Below are 22,114 nucleotides of genomic sequence, written 5' to 3'. Positions count from 1 at the left end.
AGAGAGGAAGGAGTTACGGGGAGGGGAATCAATGGGAATGGATTGTAGGGAAAAGAACATAAGAACGGCTATACTGAGTCAGACCAAAAGTCCATCTAGCCCAGTATCCTGTCTTCTGACAGTGGCCAATGCCAGGTGCCCCAGAGGGAATGAACAGAACAGGTAATCATCAAGTGATCCATTCTCTGTTGCTCATTCCCAGCTTCTGACAGAGGCTAGGGACACCATCCCTGCCCATCCTGGCTAATAACTATTGATGGACCTATCATCGATGAATTCATCTAGTTCTTTTTTGACCCGTTATAATCTTGACCTTCAAAACATCCCCGGGCAAAGAGTTCCACAGCTTGACTGTGCATTGTGTGAAGAAATAATTCCTTTTGTTTGTTTTAAACCTGCTGCCAATTAATTTCATTTGGTGACCCCTAGTTCTTGTGTTATGAGAAGGCATAAATAACACTTCCTTATTCACTTTCTTCACACCAGTCACGATTTTATAGGCCTCAATCATATCCCCACTTAGTCGTCTCTTTTCCAAGCTGAAAAATCCCAGTTTTATTAATCTCTCCTCATACGGAAACCATTTCATACCCCTAATCTTTTTTGTTGCCCTTCTCTCCACCTTTTCCAAGTCCAATAAATCTTTTTAGAGATGGGGTGACCACATCTGCACACAACGTTACCATGGATTTATATAGAGGGAATATGATCTTTTCTGTCTTATCTATCCCTTTCCTAATGATTCCCAGCATTCTGTTCGTTTTTTTGACTGCTGCTGCACATTGAGTGAATGTTTTCAGAAAACTATTCACAATGACACCAAGATCTCTTGCGTGGTAACAGTTAATTTAGACCCCATCATTTATATGTATAGTTGGGACTATGTTTTCCAATGTGCATTACTTCGCATTTATCAGCATTAAATTTCATCTGCCATTTTGTTGCCCAGTCACCTAGTTTTGAGAGATCCTTTAGTAGTTCTTTGCAGTCTGCCTGGGACTTAACTATCTTGAAAAGAAAAGGACCCACAAGTACTCCTTTTCTTTTTGCGAATACAGACTAACACGGCTGCTACTCTTAACTATCTTGAGTAATTTTGTATTGTCTGCAAATTTTGCCACCTCACTGTTTACCCCTTTTTCCAGATTGTTGAATAGGACTGGGCCCAGTACAGACCCCTGGGGGACACCACTATTTACCTCTCTCCATTCTGAAAACTGACCATGTATTCCTACCCTTTGTTTCATATCTTTTAACCAGTTACCAATCCATGAGGGGACCTTCCCTCTTATTGCATGACAGCTTACTTTGTTGAAGAGCTGTTGGTGAGAGGCCTTGTCAAAGGCTTTCTGAAAATCCAGTGGATCCCCCTTGTCCACGTGCTTGTTGACCCCCTCAAAGAATTCTAATAGATTGGTGAGGCATGATTTTCCTTTACAAAAACCATGTTGACTCTTCCCCAACAAATTATGTTCATCTATGTGTCTGACAATTTTGATCTTTACTATAGTTTCAACCAGTTTGCCCAGCACAAAAGTTAGGTCTACTGGCCTGTAATTGCTGGGATCACCTCCGGAGCCCTTTTTAAAACTTGGTGTCACATTAGCTATCCTCCAGTCATTTGGTACAGAAGCTGATTTAAATGATAGGTTACAGACTTACAATTAGTAATCCTGCAATTTCACATGTGAGTTCCTTCAAAACTCTTGGGTGAATACCATCTGGTCCTGGTGATTTATTACTGTTTAGTTTATCAATTTGTTCCAAAACCTCCTCTAATGACACCTCAATCTGGGACAGTTCCTCAGATTTGTCACCTAAAAAGAATGGCTCAGGTTTGGGAATCTCCCTCACATCCTCAGCCATGAAGACCGATGCAAAGAATTCATTTACAGTAGTTTCTCTGCAAAGGCCTTATTGTCTTTGAGTACTCCTTTAGCATCTCAATTGTCTAGTGGCCCCACTGGTTGTTTAGCAAGCTTCCTGCTTGTGATGTACTTATTTTTTTTTTATATTTGGCTAGCTGTTCTTCAAATTGTTTTTTGGCCTTCCTAATTATATTTTTACTCTTCATTTGCCAGAGTTTATGCTCCTTTTATTTTCCTCACTAGAATTTAACTTCCACTTTTTAAAAGATGCTTTTTTGCCTCTCACTGCTTGTTTTATTTTGTTGTTTAGCCATGGAGGCACTTTTTTGGTTCTCTTACTATGTTTTTTAATTTGGGGTATACATTTAAGTTGAGCCTCTATTATGGTATCTTTAAAAAGTTTCCATGCAACTTACAGGGATTTCACTTCCGGTGCTGTACTTTTTACTTTCTGTTTAACTTCCTCATTTTTGTGTAGTTCCTCTTTCTGAACTTAAATGCTACAGCGTTAGGCTGCTGTGGTGTTTTCCCCGCCACAAGGCAGACAAACTTTTCTTGGTGGCCAGTCAAGATTAGATCGTCCTGGGCTTCAGCACAGTATGATTGGCAGGATGTTGAGGTCTGGCAACTCTGATCTTGGGCTGTGTCCTGGACTTAGGTTTCCAAAGAACTTCCTTTTGGACCCCAGTTTATATATAGTTAAAACCTGGGTCCTACTAAGCTGTACCTTAACCAATCATTTTAAACTGAAGTACTACAAAACCGTATTTTTCACCAATCCTAGACCATTATGAAACAATTCTTTAACCAATTAGACCCCACTAGTTGAATTTAATTTGTTTTTGTCAAAATTTAAGAATAGACAGTGATAACTATAGGTAAACAAATGGAAGTATTACAAATTAAAGAACATACAAAAGCAATCAATGGTATCTTTTCAACCAAAACTTCTGGTAAGTGGTTTTGCCAAACAGACTGTTATCTCGCAAAGTTCTTCTTACACATTTTAAGATTTGTCTGTTTGGTCACTATTGGTGCTTTTAGGGCAGAAATGCTTCTTACCAACCTAACATATTATTTTGGTGCAGTTTAGATGGGACATCATATGACTCCCTGCCTCTTAGCCCTCATGGCTGCTGCTGCTTACTGCAGAAAGCCCTTTGCCTGCAACAATCACTCTATATCTGACCTCTCAGTTCTCATATCAAAGGAAACCTGCAAAACCCCTTGAATAGAGCCTGAGAGCTTAAATTCATAACTTAACTGGACACTAAAAATCATGGACACAATAAAAAAACTGGGTTTATGGCTCATTACAACAATTTGTAACCCACTAACCCTCCTCTGTCCTATGACTGCGGAGGTGTTAACTGCACACTTCACGTTGAATAGTCTCTTTGTAACGTGTTAACTCCTTATCTGCTCCACCTTGTCTTTAGCTGTGACACTGAAGGCAAGTATACAGTTAAAAGGCTGCATTGGTGCAGCTGCACCACTGTAGCGCTTTAATGAAGACACAGTGGTTTTCAAACTTTTTTTCTGGCAATCCAATTGAAGAAAATTGTTGATGCCCGCGACCCAACAGAGCTGGGGATAAGGGGTGGGAGGGGCTCAGGGCTGGGGCAGAGGGTTGGGGTGCGGCTAGGGATGAGGGGGGCTCAGGGATGGGGGTAGGGGTGTGAGAGGGGGTCAGGGCTCTGGGGTGGGGCTTGTGATGAGGGGTTTGGGGGAGCTCCAGGCTGGGGCAGGGGATTGGGGCGCGGGCTTAACTCGGGCAGCTCCCGGTCAGCGGGGGTGCTAAGGCAGGCTTCCTGCCTGTCCTGGCACTGCAGATGACGCTACACCCCGGAAGTGGCCAGCAGCAGGTCCGGCTGCTAGGCAGAGGTGCGCAAGAGGCTCTCGCTTGCAGGCACACACACACCCCAGCTCCCATTGGCTGGGAACCGGCCAATGGGAGTGCCAGAGCCGGTGCTCGGGGTGGGGACAGTGTGCAGAGCCCTGTGGCCCCCCTGCCTAGGAGTTGGACCTGCTGCCGGCCGCTTCCGGGGTGCAGCACGGTGTCAGAACAGGTAGGGACTAGCCTGCCTTAGCTGGGCAGTCCCGCCGACGGGACTTTTAACGGCCCAGTCAGCAGTGCTGACCAGAGCCACTGCAACCCAGTGCCTTACATTCTGCAACCCAGTACTGGGTCACGCCCCACACTTTGAAAACCACTGCTCTAAACTGACAGGAGAGAGCTCTCCGGTCGGTGTAGTTAATCCATCTCCGCACCAACATAGTGCTGTCTACATGCGGGGGTTAAGTTAATATAACTATGTCACTCAGGGGTATGAAAATGTGGATTTTCACACCCATGAGCAATATATTTATACTGATATAGGTCTGTAGTGTAGACCAGACCTGAGTACCTTTGCCTGACCTGAAGAAGAGCTCTGTATAAGAGCAAAAGCTTGTCTCTTTCACCAACAGAAGCTGGTCCAATAAACAATATTACCTCACCCACCTTGTCCCTCTAATATCCTGGGACCAACATGGCTATAGCAGGCAAATGGTAACTAACTGACATATATAATAATTATTGTGATGTAAGTGGGTAATAAACCAATTAGCAGTGGGAATCCTCAAGAGAAATGGGGTTAAAAATACAGATAAGGAAAAGATGTCAAAACCATTAGAAATATGCGTAAGATAAAGTGGGTGTTAGCATAACAAAATAGGCATTGAGTGCTCAGAGATGCCATGATAACGAACACATACTGACTCTTGGGTATCTCCTCAAAGGATCGTGTAAATAATGCAAGCGCTGGACATCTGGCAGTATCTTTCTATTCTCTGTTCTATTTTTTTGCCTGGCTACCTAATAAAATTATGTAATGAAAGAGTAGTATGATGTCCCTGCTGTGTATTTTGGGATCCTCATTTTGATGACAAGTTCTCTACAGTAGCTGATCTTGGGGCTGACCCCTCGCAGACCACTATATTTTAAATCTGGGGAGATTAACAAATTAAGCTACAAACTACCAAGGAAACTGGAGGACTCTCTCTTGAGGTCTCCAAATTAAGACTGGATGCCTTTCTGGAAGATACACTTTAGTCAAGTTATTGGGCTCTGTACAAGGGTAACTGGGTGAAATTTAATGGCCTGTGATTTACAAGGGGTTAGATTAGATGATCTAATGGTCCCATCTAGCCTTAACCTCTACAAACTAGGAACATTATCAAAGCACTATACAACAGTGTTAAAAATCATATTCAAACTACGCTGGGTTTCTGTTTAATACATTTCAGTTTACATCACTTGCTGTATGTGTAGTGTGAAGTAGGTCTTACAGCAGGGACTGAAAATCATACTGTTCCAAGATCTAAGACTGGCCACATTTGTTGTTCAAGCAGTGCTGCTGCTGTTAGTGCCCAGTGACTGGTTTAAGGTCTAATATATATCTCAGGTCTTGAAGGCAAGAAGTTTAAATGTGGCATGCAAATCATTAAATTTAATTTGCTTTTAAACTTTGTTAATGACAAAGTAAAAACTATGTTTACTGAACTGAGTTTGGTTAATATTTTGGAATAAATCCTTAAGAAACCTCAGCAGTTATTTATGTGAAAGTTAACCAAGTAACCAATAAGAAACTAAGTATATTATTCAGAGAGGCAGACAGTTACATCCTTTGAGGGAGAAAGATAATGTAGATACATATACTTGAGCCTGAGAGGCAAGGCCATTCACAATACCTCCTTCACAATACCAGCAGTAGTTCTTTATTCCATATGAATCTGAAATGCAACATTAAAACTAATTTAAGTAGGTATTCCCTGGGACTGGGATTTCAAAGCAGTCGAAGGACAAAGATAATTAGTCCCAATTCTAAAAGGTACTGAGCATCCTCAATTCCCACTGAAATTAATGGGAGTTGTGACTGCTCAGCATCTGTACTTTAAATTAGCTTTATCAACAATTTGGTATTACTTCCCAGTAGTCAACTGGAGTCCTGTCGACACTATTGTCCCACCATTGTTATCACTAGTAGAGCTGCAATGGTGGGAGTTTTCCCCCCCAAAAGTCTAGTATAGACAGGGCCTTAGATGAAGAAACTTGTTGTGCTCCATAACCTCCAGATCTCTACGCCTTCATATCATTAGTTAATGACTTCTTTTTCCTTTGGAGTTCATAATCTTTTACAGTTTCTGCCAATCTCATTACTTCAATGCTCTTCCCTCCAAGGTGGACGTTTCTGAATGTTAGCGTATCTACATCAGCGACTTCCAAATGATCATGGTATTTCAAGATCTCCTACACGTTTTGTTGCTAACTTCTACTACAGTAGCCTCGGCTTGAGACGGACATGTACTAGCAGTTTTTAAACTTGTCAACTGTCTCATAGAACCCAGGCCTAACTTTCCTGATGCTTATACGTATATGTTGACACTCAAGAGGCATACTATCACCAGGTGATGTTGGTGAGCTGGCAGTCCACGTGGAATACAGACGCTTTCTTTTCCCTTTAGATGAAAAATCTGGAACACCTTCATCATCATCCTCTTCTACAACGTATGATTCATTTACACTTATACCTTCATCTGACTTCTCATCAGTTTTGTAAGTCTCTTCTTTGACTTCATTTGCTTCTTTTTTTTCTGCAATTTTTCTCAAGTGCTCCAGGCACTGGAGTTTTCTTCTTTCCATCATCTTAATTTCTTTCTTGTCCATGAAATCTTTATGGTACATTTTTCTTTCACTTCTTTGATCTTCAAGAAATTTCCACTCAACATCTGTCATTTTTATACCACTGCATTGTTCCATCTAATTTCTTATCACTGTGTCTGTACAAAATATGTCAAAGAGCTGTTCTGAACTCCTGTTGAATGTGTCTGCCTTTTCTGTAAATGACTGATTTTGTCTCTGCTTTCTAGTTTGATAGAGTTTTGTGAATTCTTCATACATTTTGAGAATATTAGTCTTTATATTTTTTGTTGCTATGGTGTGTAAGTTGCAAAACAGCCAGTGTTCCTGCAGAAGTTCAGCAAGCAATTGGGCTGCATCTTCTTTTGACTGTTGTGCTTGCCCAACTCTTTTGGGTTGCAACAGATACAACATGTTCTGAATGACATCCTTATTTGTAGGCAGAATTCCTTGGGAAAATTCTGATGACTCTACATAGTCAATGTTTCCTAGAGTTTTCTTTGCTTTAGATCCTGTATCCAACGGCTCCATCACTATTCCTTATTGTCTTGTAATTTTGACAACCTGAAAGTAAAATGAAACTCAAAGTTAGATTTTTGCAGCAAGAACAATCATCAGAACAGGCTGAGAAAAGGACAAAGTTTACATGAAAAAAGACATTCTAAGATATTATGGTATACACAGATACTGTTGGATAGCTACTCTCTTAGATCAGTCCATCTAGATGTCTGCACAAGGAAACTGTCCTGCTGGTCTAACTTCTTTATATAATGTTAATATTTATTATTTGGTTAGTTTTGTCACTTTTTTGACTGAATTTCTTAAATATTAGCTTTTCAATATTACAAATGCTCAATCCATTGTGCTTCAACTTTTGAAACACAAAGAACTGAGTGTGTCCACACTAGCCACTCTGAAACAGTCTGAGCTTTACCCTGCATCCACACTAGGGCTGCCTTAAACTGATGCATCTGTAGAGTGGATGGGCTGTCATCTCAAAGAAGATCCAACCTCCTCACCCCACCCTTTAAAATGCATCCTGGCCACATCATCCAACAACTGCCCCTAAAGTATCCAATCCCCCTGTAAACCTCAAAATACCCACAGGATCTGGTGCTGAACACTCTACAGCAGGGGTGGGGAAACTTTTTGGCCCGAGAGCCACATCAGGGTTGCAAAACTGTATGGAGGGCCGGGTAGGAAAGGCTGTGCCTCCCCAAACAGCCTGGCCCTCGCCCCCTCCCCAGGCACTGACTGCCCCCTTCAAAACTTCCAACTCATCGAAGCCCCCCTGCTCCTTGTCCTCTGACTGCCCCCTGGAACCCCCTACCCCTTATCCAACCCCCCCCGCCATGCTGCTCAGAGCGGCAGGACTAGCAGCTGCGCCGCCCAGCCGGAGCCAGCTGTGCTACCCACACAACAGCATGGGAGGGGGGACAGCAGGGGAGGGCTGGGGGCTAGCCTCCCTGGCCGGGAGCTCACGGGCTGGGCAGGACGGTCCCGTGGGCCAGATGTGGCCCGCAGGCCGTGGTTTGCCCACCTCTGCTCAACAGTGACACTGTGAAATCCTTTGCAAAAAATTATTCATCGTCATCAAAAGATGATGTTGCTCTGTTGGACCTGAACAGCTCTGACAAAGCAGAGCCCTAATAAGGCAATTTCTTTTGGCCCCGGGGGGGGGGGTATAGAGGTGTGGGGGACTGTTGTCAATGGAATCCAAGCATCTGCATTATTTGGTTCATCAGCTGCAAGTCATGATTTGGCACCTGTACTTGCAGCTGGTGAGCCACAGTTGGCTCAGTTTGGGACATCTGGTGGCCAGGACAAGTGGGGGCAGGGCATTTCAGGGATGACGGTTAATGGAGTGGTTCATGGGCAGAGGGGAACATTTAACAGGAGACTCTATACTCTGGAGGCCATTGCTAGGAGGGGGACCCCAGAGGGAAATGTGTCAGAAGTTCACAGCTGGATTATTAGCTTAGAATGTGTCTACGCAGGAACCATTAGTTGAACATGGAGCTTTTGGAGGGAGTGGGGGACCATTTCTGGGGAAGAGTACTCTGAGGAAGTCATGGTTTGAAAGGGGACTCTTAGTTGGCAACTAAGGAGGCTCACTGGCTGAAGGGCCTGTCAGCTCTAAGCTGTGTCAGTCAGTAATGCAAGGTTCATGCTGGATTGATCCCCAATTGATTGAAGTATTACCCCTAAAAATTTCAGGCAGAGCAAGCCCTAATTGTTACATAACACTGGTTGAAGCACTTCTGTACATGGACACAAGGTGCTTTTCACTTTATTAAGGGGGAACAATCTACGTTAACCCTGGTACATTTTTCTAAAGGTGACAAAGCCCATGTGTGGGGTAGGGTTACCAACTTTCTACTCTCACAAAACCAAACACCATTTTCACTGGGCTGGCTCAGGGGGTTGGAAGGGGGTGAGGGCTCCATCTGGGGGTGCAGGCTCTGAGGTGGGGCCAGAAATGAGGAGTTCGGGGTATAGGAGGGGGCTCTGGGCTGAGGCAGTAGGTTGGGACGTGGGAGGGGGTGAGGGCTCCAGCTGGGGGTGTGGACTCTGGGCTGGGGCCAGGGATGAGTAGTTTGGAGTGCAATCCGGGTTGGGGAGGGAGGGAGCCAAGCAGTTCGGAGTATGGGAGGGGGCTCCAGGCTGAGGTGTGGAAGGGCGTATGGGCTCTGGGCTGGTAGTGCAGGTTCCAGGGTGGGGCCAAAAATGAGGGGCTCCGGGCTGGGGTGCAGTAGGGAGCTCCAGGCTGGGACTGAGCGGTTCAGAGAGCGGGAGGGGCAGGGGGTTGAGGAGCTGGTGCTTGGGGCAGGGGCAGCACATGGAGCCCCCTGGCTGCCCCTACACCTAGGAGCCGGGAGGGGGGACAGGGGACATGCGGCTACTTTTGGGAGCTGCACGGAGCCACGGCAGGCAGGGACCCTGCCTTAGCCCTGCTGCACCGCTGATTAGACTTTTAACAGCTGGGTCAGCAGGGTCCCTTTTCAACCAGGCATTCCGGTTGAAAATCAGACACCTGGCAACCCTGGAGGGGGACGGAGAGAAAGGATCAGCTGCCCTGGCTTTGGTGGAGCCAGGAGTGTAAGTAGGACCCCCTTGCTTCACAAACATTGTTAGCAACTACTGCAATTTTAGTGCAAGTTTTGTGCCTTTTGATGTCCATAAAGCCCCAACTGCTCCCGGACTCTAGTGATGCCACAAGAATCTGCATTCATTACGCGCCAAGAACGGTTCTAGAGTGCAATGTGCAGAGAAAATCTGCCAGCATAACATGAAAGCACAAAACCCCGACATTCGGGGGGAAACAAACCCATTTGTTACTAACATCCAGCTCCTGATCTGTAAAGCCTGGGAACTGGCCCTACGGTAGATTAGGGGGGGAAGCACAACCCAGGGCCCCTGGAGGCAGGAGAGCGCCTCAGGCCGGTCCTATGCCCCTGCCATCCATGCCCCCCCAGCGCGGCCCTGACACCTCCCCTCCGCCCCCGCATTGGCTGCTCAGCACGGACCCCGGAGGACGCTGTGGGCTCGACGTGTTAAAGCCCCGCAGGTCGAGGCCCGAGCCGTGTGTCCTGACCCACCCCGGCTCAGCCCCTCGGCAGATCTCGCCGCCATCTTAGAGAGGGCTCTATGGAGTTTGCGCAGCTCCGGGGAGAGAGGGCGGAGAGCAGGATTACCTGCGCCATCTTGGAGAGAGGCAGCGCGGGAGCAACACCCACTTCCGGGAGTTCCGTCCTAGCCTGGCCTCTCTATGGCCTAAACCGGAACTGCTGCTCTTGCTACGTCTTCTCCTATCACGTCTGCCTGTCTTGTCTTTCCGCCCGGTCCGACTCTATGACCGGTGTGGACAGAGCTTCTGGTCCAACGTACGGGAGCGAGTAACCACGGCTACCTGCGGCAGCTTCTGTCCGCCCCTGCGATCGGCTCAGGCTGCCTTCGGCGGGCGGCGCAGGTAAGGGGGAGAGGACTTTGCCAAAAGAGCAACCCCTGCCCCTAAACAAGACGATGATTGGTCGGTGCCTGGGTATTAACTGTTGGTAACCAATGACCACTCCCTGAGGGCCAGTGAGTTGATTGGTCAGTGCCTGGGTATTAGTGCTAGTAACCAATGGCTGAAGGACAGGGAGCGGATTGGTTGGTGCCTTGGTATTAATAGTTGGTAACCATTGATTGCTGCCTGAGGGGCAGTGTGCTGATTGGCCAGTGCCTGAGTATTAGTGCTGGTAACCAATGGCTGCTCTCTGAAGCATTGGGTGAGTGGGTTCCAGTATGACCCACTGATGAACCAGTACTGAGCTGGTGTCTGAAGGAGAAGTTGGCTGGGTAGAGTTGGACTGAATTAACTGTCCCTAAGCTGGGACCAAGGACTTGCTGCTCCAGGTCTTAACAGTGGGCTCAGCTGGACATATGCAGCTCTCTCTCACTACACTGTGCTCAGACCCCATCTGAGGGCAGGATTTAACTACTGGTAGCCATATGGCTCATTGCAGCAGTAATAGTGGTGTTTGGTATCAGGGCTCTTTTTTCTGTTGCTGGTATTTCAAGGGCCTTCCTCATACTCTCAAGCCAGGCATTTGCTGACCATTGCAGCCTGGTCCAGCTGGATGAAACAGTAGAGCAGAGGTGGGCAAACTACGGCCCACGGGCTACATCCGGCCTGCGGGCCCGTCCTGCCCAGCCCCTGAACTCCTGGCCTGGGAGGCTGTCCCCCACCCCTGTAACCATGCTGCCATGCTGCGCAATGCTCTGGGCAGTGCAACTGCAGAGCCTGGCCTGACCTGGTGCTCTGTGCCGCCCGGCTGCCTGTCCTGGTGCAGCCGCGCCGCCAGCCACTGGTGCTCTAGGCAGCATGGTCAGGGAGCAGCAGGGGAGGGGGTTGGACAGAGGGCAGGGGAGTGGATATGGGTTGGGGCAGTCAGAGGGTGGGGAATGGAGGGGTTGAGTGGGGGCAGGGGTCCCGGGGGGGCAGTCAGGAAGGAGAGGAGGGGTTGGATGGGGTGGTGGGGGCAGTTAGGGACAAGGGGTCGTTAGGGACAAGGGGTCAGGGAGAAGGGGTGGATGGATGGGACAGGGGCCCCAAGGGGGCAGTCAGGAAGGAGGGGGGGTTGGATGGGGTGGCAGGGAGGCAATTAGGGGCGGAGGGTCTGGGGGCGGTCAGGGACTGAGAGCAGGGGGGGTTGGATGGGACAGGAGTCCCGGGGGGGGCCATTGGGGGTGAGAAGCTGGGGGGGGTCGGGCCCTGGCTGGTTGGGGAGGCACAGCCTCCCCTAACCGTCCCTCTATACAATTTCAGAAACCCAATGCGGCCTTCAGGCCAAAAAATTTGCCTGCCCCTGTAGTAGAGCCTCAGAATTATGAACTGACCAGTCAACCATACATCCCATTTGGAACCAAAAGTACACAATCAGGCAACAGGGGGAGAGGCGGAAGCAAATACAGTATAGTACTGTGTTAAATGTAAACTACTAAAAAAATAAAGGGAAAGTTGTGAAGAATTTGATTTGGCAAGGTAAGGAAACTGTTTCTGTGCTTGTTTCATTTAAATTAAGATGGTTAAAAGCAGCATTTTTTTCTGCATAGTAAAGTTTCAAAGCTGTGTTAAGTCGATGTTCAGTTGTAAACTTTTGAAAGAACTGTAATGTTTTGTTCAGAGTTACAAATATTTCAGCTTTATGAACAACCTTCAGTCCTGAGGTGTTCGTAATTCTGAGGTTCTACTGTATATCTGATGCAATAACTAGGAATGTTTACAGAAGGATGGGATGAGTTTGGAATTAATAAAGACAATTAAAATGACCACTTCTGAAGGTATAAAGTACAAGACACAGAAGCACTAATTACATGAGTCTAGCAGGTAAAACATTAAACAAACACTATCACTATCACCACTTGTTTGGTGGCTGTAGTTTTTTCTTTTCCTTTGTGTGTCTGTAAATGTTCTAGGTGTTTAATTCAAAAGGCCTTGGTCTACATTTCACAGAGAAATAAGAATCTTTTAAAACTACTTTACTTTAATTTGCTAAATCTTAGCTGGCACACTGTCTGCAGTCTAATTACAGATAGAACCATAAATGTTGATAAAGGAAGGTGAAAATGAGATAAAATGCAAAATCTGAGAAATGCCATAGAAGATTCTCTGTCACTATTGGAGACAAGACCGCTGCTGTCTTCATGCTTAGATAAGGGAAGCTTTAGTCTCTCTACTGTGGATATGGTTTAATCAATTAATGATAAAAGCCAGTAAAAGAGAAGCAACTACTGATTTAGCAAATAATTAAAACAGCTGTTCATTTTCTCCAAAGGAAGAATAAGATGCCACTCAGGGGTTTAAAATTGCCACTTTCAAAGTATTTTCTCTTTTAATATATTTAGTACGGCTCACTGTTCCTATTTAACGTGATCAGTCAGAGAATTCTCTTCTCATCAGGGCTGTCAAATGACTAAAAAAAAAAAATCACAGTTAATCGCAAGATTAAAAAAATAGTTACAATTAATCGCACTTTTAATTGCACTGTTAATAATAGAATACCAATTTAAGTTTATTATAAATATTTTGGATGTTTTTCTACATTTTCAAATATATTGATTTTAATTACAACACAGGATACAAAGTGTACAGTGACCTTTATACTATTATTTTTTATTATAAATATTTGCACTGTAAAAAAGATAAAAGAAATAGTATTAAGGCTTAAGAATCTGAAGCGCCTTCCAAAATCTGAGAAAGATGAGGTGTGGAATGTAATGTCAGAGGTCTTAAAAGAGCAACAGTAGAACCCGAATCACCAAAAAGGAAAATCAACCTTCTGTTGGTGGCTCAGATGATGAAAATGAAGGTGCGTAAATCCACACTGCTTTGGTTTGTTATCGAGCAGAACCTGTCATCAGCATGGAATCATGTCCTCTGGAACGGTGGTTGAAGCATGAAGGGGCATGGGCGGAGAGTATAATAGGCCAGGGGAGGCTCAGCCTCCTGTGGTGCTGCCGGGGCCATCGGACCCCCCGTTGCAGGGTTTTGGAGGGAAGTTTTTGATTTATTATGCCCCATGCAGGTTCCGGGGCAGCTGAGGAGGCGGTATGTGCTATTCAGCTTCCCAGGTTCATCAGTAATCTCCCTGAACTCCAGGGCATACTAATGTTTAACACATCTGGCACGTAAATACCTTGTAACCCCAGCTACAAAAGTGCCATGCGAACTGTTCTCATTTTCAGATGACATTGTAAATCAGAAGCAGGCAGCATTATCTCCCGTAAATGGATATAAACTTGTTTGTCTTAGCGATTGGCTGAACAAGAAATAGACTGACTGGACTTGTAGGCGCTAAAGTTTTCCAATGTTTTGTTTTTGAGTGCAGTTATGTTAAAACAAACAAACAAACAAAACCTACATTTGTAAGTTGCATTTTTACAATAAAGAGATTTCAGTATGGTACTTGTATCAGGTAAATTGAAAAATACTGTTTCTTTTGTTTATCTTTTTTACAGTGCAAATATCTGTAATAAAAATAATATAACGTGAGCACTTTGTAATTGAAAGCAGTATATTTGAAAATGTAGAAACATCCACAAATATTTGTAATACATTTAAATTGGTGTTGTATTATTGTTTAACAGTGCAATTAAAACTGTGAGCAGCCACTGCTCTCCAGCTGCCCAGCTCTGAAGACAGCGCTGCCACCACCAGCAGCACAGAAGTAAGGGTAGCAGTACCACAATTCTCCTACAATAACCTTGCGACTCCCCCCTCCCCAACTTCTTTTTGGGTCAGGACTAGGGTGACCAGCTGTCCGGTTTTCGACCGGAACACCCGGTCAAAAAGGGACCCTGGCGGCTCTGATCAGCACCGCCGACTAGGCTGTTAAAAGTCCTGTCAGCGATACTGCGACGCTAAGGCAGGCTAGTCCCTACCTGTCCTGGGGCACTGCTCTGCGCCCCGGAAGTGGCCAGCAGGCCCAGCTTCTAGGCAGGGGGGTCATGGGGCTCCGCGCGCTGCTCCTGCCCCAAGCACCAGCTCTGCGCTCCCATTGGAAACCGGGGACCAGCCAATGGGAGCTGCTGGGGCGGTGCCTGCGAACAAGAGCAGTGCGTGCCGTGGAGCCTCCTGCCCTTCCCCGCCTTGGCGCTGGACCTGCTGGACACTTCCGGGGTGCAGCATGGAGCCAGGACAGACAGGGACTAGCCTGCCTTATCCCTCTGCTCCGCTGACAGGGAGCCGCCCAAGGTAAGCTCCAGCCCCAGCCCTAACCCCCGCCCCCCCAACCTGGAGCCCCCTCCTGCACTCCAAACCCATCATCCCTGACCCCACCCCAGAGCTCGCACCTTGACCTCAGAGCCCATACCTCCTCCTGCACCTCAGAACCTGCACCCCCAGCCCAGAACCCTCAGTGAAGATTTTATATATTGTCTTAGATGACAAGTGAAAGTATTTGGTACTCTTAACTGTATCCTTAGTGAATATTCATATCCTCACTCATTTTGCTTTAATCACTTCCTGTCTTAATACTGCCATTCCTCTTTTTTATATCCAAGTACACCTCAGTATCCACATGATATTATGGTAGCCAGACTATTCTCCTATTTAAAAAAAACCCAGGATCACTCATTCTCTGATATCTCATTCAGATTTGGCCCTTGAAGTGTTTAACTGGTCTTGGGACAGATTCAGATTTTACAGAAAGGAAGCTTTCATGTTTTAAAGAAAAACTTCTGGTTCTTATGGTTATGAATAGAATTTGCCAAACGTGAAGCAAGTGTAACGGTTCTCAAAGTGATCTTGGAATCTGCAGAAAGCCTGAAACAAGGCTTTGAGAGGTGTGAACTGTTCCAGTCAACTCAGTGGCATTTTAACTCTTAAGACTGATTATGACCCTTTAACAGCCAGATATTAAAACAGTGTAGGTGTGCAATTGCATGCTTAATTTGCACAATTACTGCAATTGCATGTGTCAAGGTTCCTTCCCCACTCTGAACTCTAGGGTACAGATGTGGGGACCTGCATGAAAACCTCCTAAGCTTACTTTTACCAGCTTAGGATAAAACTTCCCCAAGGTACAAACTATTTTACCCTTTGCCCTTGGACTTTCGCTGCCACCACCAAACGTTTAACCGGTTACTGGGAAAGAGTTGTTTGGAAACATCTTTCCCCCCAAAATCCTCCCAACCCTTGCACCCCACTTCCTGGGGAAGGTTTGGTAAAAATCCTCACCAATTTGCATAGGTGACCATAGACCCAAACTCTTGGATCTTAAGAACAATGAAAAAGCATTCAGTTTCTGAAAAGAAGAATTTTAATAGAAGTAAAAAGAATCACCTCTGTAAAATCAGGATGGTAAATACGGTACAGGGTAATTAGATTCAAAACATAGAGAATCCCTCTAGGCAAAACCTTACGTTACAAAAAGACACTAAGACGGGAATAACCATTCCTTTCAGCACAGCGTATTTTCTCAGCCATTTAAAGAAACCATAATCTAACGCATATCTAGCTAGATTACTTACTAAGTTCTAAGACTCTATTCCTGTTCTGTCCCCGGCAAAAGCATCACCCAGAGAGATCGAGACCCTTTGTTTCTCCCTCCCCCCAGCTTTTGAAAGTATCTTGTCTCCTCATTGGTCATTGTGGTCAGGTGCCAGCGAGGTTATCCTAGCTTCTTAACCCTTTACCGGTGAAAGGGTTTTTTCCTCTGGCCAGGAGGGATTTTAAAGGTGTTTACCCTTCCCTTTATATTTATGACAGCATGCATCAAGAAATTGTAGACAAGTAAGTAGCCTGATAAATGAAGGACAGGTATACCAGGTACTTTTAGGGTCACTGCTGTCGTGTTTTCCTACTGAGTGATGCTGAATGAAACAGTAACTTTACTAACTAAAATCTGAGGTACATAAGACCCATATTCTACTCTGATCTTGGTACAAGCTTTCAGTTGTTATTGGTGGGAACTCTGCTGTAGACTGAGAGCAGTGTATGGCCCTTGATGTGCAGACTTGGCTTACAGACAATCCTTAAAAATATAGTTTAGCCTTCTGTATAGAATGAATAGACATCTTTATTTTGGTTAAACTCTGGTGCGTAGGTATTGCGCTGCCCCACACCACAGACAAGGCTGCTACAGAGTGAAGGATCAGTGGATCGCAGAGTTCAATAGAAGGTCTCAAAGAATTGTGGAAAAGAATCAGAACCACTTTAGAAAGGTGAGGATATTTTCACAGATGGTATAGGAGAGATGTAGAATGAGAAGGAAGAGAGAGGGTTCCTGATAAAAACCTCCCCAGTCCTTTCTACTAGAGCATTCCTGAAAATACACATCATGTGCCAAGTATAAACAAACCTCTGAACCCTTTTATTAAAACTTCACTGGAAAGGAGAGGCATAAATAATATGCAGAAATGTTACTGTAGAGATATGTTTACTAGGTTACTAGAGAGAGCATTTCAGCATCTCATCAAGAATTCTGTGATTACTATAAGTTTGCATAGAAACTACAAAATGTTTAGGGAAGAATGAGACAAACTATAGACACTTGTGTTTTATGTAGAAATCATAATATGATCAGGAGACTCGTGTGTGTATGTGTGTATGTGTTTGTCAAGCTTAAACTTTTACTGTTCATACTGATCTTGTATGTAGATTTTTGCAGAATGGAGGGGAATCAAGTGGAAAAAATGGTGCCAACAAAAGATGGGAGAAAAACCGCTGTGGATAAGAAGTGTGATGGGGAAGAAAATAAGTCAGTGGAAAGGTGAGTGAGTGGCTTCTCTATTTTTCCTGGGTTGTGGAGGGGGAGGGGAGAGTGGAGAGTGAGAGCATTTTTATAAAAAAGTAGAAGGTTGAAATTTTTCTGAGTTACTGGGAAATCTATGCTTAAAATTCATAAGAACAGTAACAGGTTTTAGGCCTAGATATTCGTGCAGGTCATGATTAAGACTCAGCTCAAAATGTCTGACTTAAGATCCAGTTGTGATCTCTTCTGACATGGTGATGGTCAGGGCTGGGATCTCTGTTTTTTTTGGAGGGGGGGTGGTCATTCTGCTCTAGTGCTATGATCTTATATGAGAGAGGAGGAGGGTAATGCTTGCTTCAAATGAAACTTGGTTAAAGCACTATTTTAGTGTAAAAAAGACATGTTCTCTCTGATGGAGCCGTAACGTTCATTGTTTGATCCTGCTGACAGCTGACTTTCTCCTCCTCTCCTATTCTAACTTTCTCTCTCTTTCTCTTTGCTTCCTTACCTACAGCAAGGTTTACATGGATTACAATGCAACCACCCCAATGGCACCAGAAGTGATCCAAACTGTAACAAAGGCCATGCATGAGGCCTGGGGCAATCCCAGCAGTTCTTACACAGCAGGTAAGAGCAGCTTTTGAAGGAAGGGAAAGAGGTGATCTCAGGAAGGAGAGGGGGAGTTGGGTTCACAGGCAGTCCTGATCATTATGAATAGAAGATTCCACTAGCTGGAAACCTCTTTGAGACTACTCGTGTGCAAATGTTTGCAGGATTAAAGCCTATTGTTGTAGAAAATTCATAGTTACAAAGCTGAGCATATGCAGACATGAATTTTAATGCTTTATACATTGTATCGTATGTAAGATTTATGTCTACATATGGCTAGTGGCACATGCTACACTAAAGCTTACAGCTAGGGATGTCTGGAAGACAAGAATTCCATTTTGTGAAAAATTTGAAAGTTTCGATATTTGCTTCCATTCAAGTGCAGAATGAAACCAAGACTGTTCTAAGTTTTTGTTGGTTTTTTTTTTTTGGGGGGGGGAATAGAGAAAGAGAGAATAGCCAGAATACTGAAAAGCAGGGATTTGACATTGGGTCTGCCACAACCCTGATGAGTGCCCTAAACACCAGGGTATTGGCTGTCTGGGGTGGGTTGGTCTCTCTCTCTTGCTTTCATCAGAAATTCCATCCTGGACCTGAGAAACCTTCCTGTCACAATTGATATGCTTCCACGACAGGTTTCAGTTTTGATAAATCAGCATTTTCTGACAAAAAAGTCTTTTGTTGAAAAGTTTCTGACCAACTCTAATTGGAGCCATGCCAAATGTAAATGTTCTGACATTTTTTAGTTATTTGCCAACAAAAACTTAGAATGTAAGCTTTTCAGGGTGGGAACTGCCTAGCACAACGGAGACCCTAGATGCTAATGCAATGCAAATAAATAATCATACTAATAATTAGTAATAAAGGCTGGACACTTTTTAAAAAGCTGGTGCAGTGTAATTTAACCCACTCCTGTAACTCAAAAATGGCAGAGCTGATTGAATTCAATCACTCTAAAGAGAATTTCACCTTGAACTGAGACCAAGCATGATGAGTTTCATACAAAAATTAAAGTTTTTGACAGTGTTCATGAATAGTAGAAAAAAGGGTCATAAAAAAAAAGCTCACCTCAAGAGTCCAGGATTTGCAAAAATGGGTGCCTAAAGATAGGCTCCTAAATCTATATTTGGTTATCTAAATAAACGTCCTGACTCTCAAAAAACAAAGAAAGAACAGTGCTTCCAGCAAGTCTCATTGGTGCTCAGCACTATTAAAAGTCAGGCCACTTATTTAGGTGCCTTAATATGGACTTCAGAGTCTAAACTTTAGGCATCCACTTTTGAAAATCTTGGCCCCTAGCTACAGAGTTCATGACCCAGTGAAATTAATAAAAATAAACTTCTAAATAAAAGAAAACTTTCTTATTCTTTCAGATTGGAAAATCAGAGAGTTACAACCTCTGCTTGGGTGTTCAGTGTAGGTGCTGTTAGGACACCCCCTAGTGAGAAATATAAAGTTCAGGAGGGCATTTAAATGTCAATTTAAAAAAACCAAACCAACGTTCAAAAAGAGTTCCAGGGAAACAAGTTCACCTACTGTGCTAGCTCGCTCTGACTCTGAAACATTCTAGACACCTCCTTTGTCTTTTCTCTCCCTGCTCCTGTCTGCTAACTGATTCTGTTTGAACTGTGATTTATTTTTAGTTTGTTTATATTTTCAGCTACTGAGCAACTGCACTGAACTTGCATGGAGGGGAAGAGCTTCCTCATAAGTCCCATGATTGATATATGGACAGTGCACATATGAAAGGAATATGTCTTTAGAAAGAAGTTAGAAAGAAGTACATGAAATTTCAGGAGACAATCCTTTTTTGCTGAGTGCAGCTTCTAACTGCAAATGATGGGGATTTCCTGTGTTTGTGATGTCATCTGTATGAAAGTGATTTTTGTTTGCTATCACTGTCACCCAAGGACACTCTCTTCTAAACACTCTATTACCTCTCCTTGACCTTTTAATCTTACAGAGAGAAAATCAAATAAATGTGGATAAGAATCCACCTCATACATTCAATCAAACATCTGTGGAAATACATTAAATCCCTTTTAAATGAACTTCTAGTACAAGAATAAACATCCAGTGTTGTGTCCTTTCTAACAGTTTTCTACTGTAAATATGTAATAAAAACAACTTGATCAACTGTGTACATGGATCCCACAGGTAGAAAGGCCAAGGAGATCATAAATGAAGCTCGGGAGAGCCTAGCCCAGATGGTGGGAGGAAGGCCCCAGGACATCATTTTCACCTCAGGGGGCACGGAGGTGAGCTCATGAATCCTAGCCTCAGCCTTTCTGAACAGGATGAGTGCTTATATTGTGGCGTTTGAGAGAACAGACAGTAATGGCTCCTCTACATGCGGTGATGCACTCTGCAGGGCCGGGGGGAGAGTGGCATACTTAAGTGCACTAAAGTGGTGCTCATTAGTTGATCCATGTAGAAATTGCTGGTGCACAATAATGGTTCCATGGTACACTTTAACATCGTACTGTTTCAAACAGCACTGCGTGCTTTTACAAAGACCGATTAATGCCAACTATGCATGTAAATATGATGGGGGTCTAAATTAGCTGTTACCACTCAAAAAAGAGATCTTGGAGTCATTGTAGATAGTTCTCTGAAAACATCCACTCAATGTGCAGTCAAAAAAGCAAACAGAATGTTGGGAATCATTAAGAAAGGGATAGATAATAAGACAGAAAATATCATATTGTCTCTAAATCCATGGTACTCCCACATCTTGAATACTGCGTGCAGATGTGGTGACCCCATCTCAAAAAAGATATATTGGAATTGGAAAAGGTTCAGAAAAGGGCAACAAAAATTATTAGGGGTATGGAACAGCTTCCGTAGGAGGAATAAGACTGGGACTTTTCAGCTTGGAAAAGAGACGACTAAGGGGGGATATGATAGAGGTCTATAAAATCATGACTGGTGTGGAGCAAGTAAATAAGGAAGAGTTATTTATGCCTTCTCATAACACAAGAACTAGGAGCCACCAAATGAAATTAAGGGGCAGCAGGTTTAAAACAAACAAAAGGAAGTATTTTTTCACATAATGCACAGTCAACCTGTGGAACTCCTTGCCAGAGGATGTTGTGAAGGCCAAGACTATAACAGGGTTCAAAAAAGAACAAGATATACTCATGGAGGATAGGTCTATCAATGGCAATTAGCCAGGATGGGCAGAGCTGGTGTCCCTAGCCTCTGTTTGCCAGAAGCTGGGAATGGGCGACGGATGATGGATCACTTGATCCTCTGGGGCACGTGGCAGTCAGAAGACAGGATACTGGACTAGATGGACCTTTGGTCTGACCCAGTATGGCCATTCTTACGTAATGCACAACACATTAATGCACTTGAGAAATCCCGCCCCTCAATAGAGTGCATTACCCCACTGCATAGACAAGCCCCAAAACAATAACAAACATAGACTCATAGAAGATTAGGGTTGGAAGAGACCTCAGGAGGTCATCTAGTCCAACCCCCTGCTCAAAGCAGGACCAACACCAACTAAATCATCCCAGCCAGGGCTTTGTCAAGCTGGGCCTTAAAAACCTCTAAGGATGGAGATTCCACCACCTCCCTAGGTAACCTGTTCCAGTGCTTCACCACCTTCCTAGTAAAATAGTTTTTCCTAATATCCAGCTTAGACCTCCCCCACTGCAACTTGAGACCATTGCTCCTTATTCTGTCATCTGCCACCACTGAGAACAGCCGAGCTCCATCCTCTTTGAAACCCCCCTTCAGGTAGTTGAAGGCTGCTATCAAATCCCCCCTCACTCTTCTCTTCTGCAGACTAAATATGCCCAGTTCTCTCAGCCTCTCCTCATAAGTCATGTGCCCCAGCCCCCTAATCATTTTCATTGCCGTCCGCTAGACTCTCTCCAATTTGTCCACATCCTTTCTGTAGTGGGGGGCCCAAAACTGGATGCAGTACTCCCCCTTTAGTCTGTTTTTTATTTGAAAGACACAACAATGCAGTCTTTTTCCTCCTCTGCGTGGTAAATTCCAATTCTCTTTGAAGATATAACCAGGAACCTGTTAGACCGACAGAAACTGTATACTGGCTTTATAGCATGACCTTTTCCCTTCTTTATAACTTGTAAATGGATGTGTTTTGAAATGAGATCCTGGAGTGAAAACTGTTACCCAGAGATGATGAGCACAAATGACCCCTCCTCTCACAATCTGAAGATGGCCTAACGCCCTTGGTTAAAGGA

The 22,114-nt window shown here is 44.5% G+C and overlaps 1 protein-coding gene and 1 pseudogene across 1 annotated transcript in view; one reads left to right on the top strand and one right to left on the bottom strand.

The window, feature by feature from the left end:
• Positions 1-6,069: 6,069 nt before the first annotated feature.
• Positions 6,070-10,187, bottom strand: LOC141994149 (uncharacterized; annotated as a pseudogene).
• Positions 10,183-22,114, top strand: part of SCLY (selenocysteine lyase) — a 37,861-nt gene continuing 25,929 nt past the window's right edge. Inside the window, 6 exon segments of the mRNA XM_074964269.1 lie at positions 10,183-10,432; positions 10,435-10,492; positions 10,494-10,519; positions 17,195-17,306; positions 17,803-17,915; positions 20,055-20,155. Coding sequence (XP_074820370.1) covers positions 10,198-10,432; positions 10,435-10,492; positions 10,494-10,519; positions 17,195-17,306; positions 17,803-17,915; positions 20,055-20,155 — 645 coding nt within the window. The 5' untranslated portion in view covers positions 10,183-10,197.

Source organism: Natator depressus, chromosome 9, assembly GCF_965152275.1.
Source record: "Natator depressus isolate rNatDep1 chromosome 9, rNatDep2.hap1, whole genome shotgun sequence".
NCBI classification, from domain to species: Eukaryota; Metazoa; Chordata; order Testudines; family Cheloniidae; genus Natator; species Natator depressus.
The sequence above is the reverse complement of the archived record's forward strand: the minus strand, read 5'-3'. Positions and strand labels throughout refer to the sequence as shown.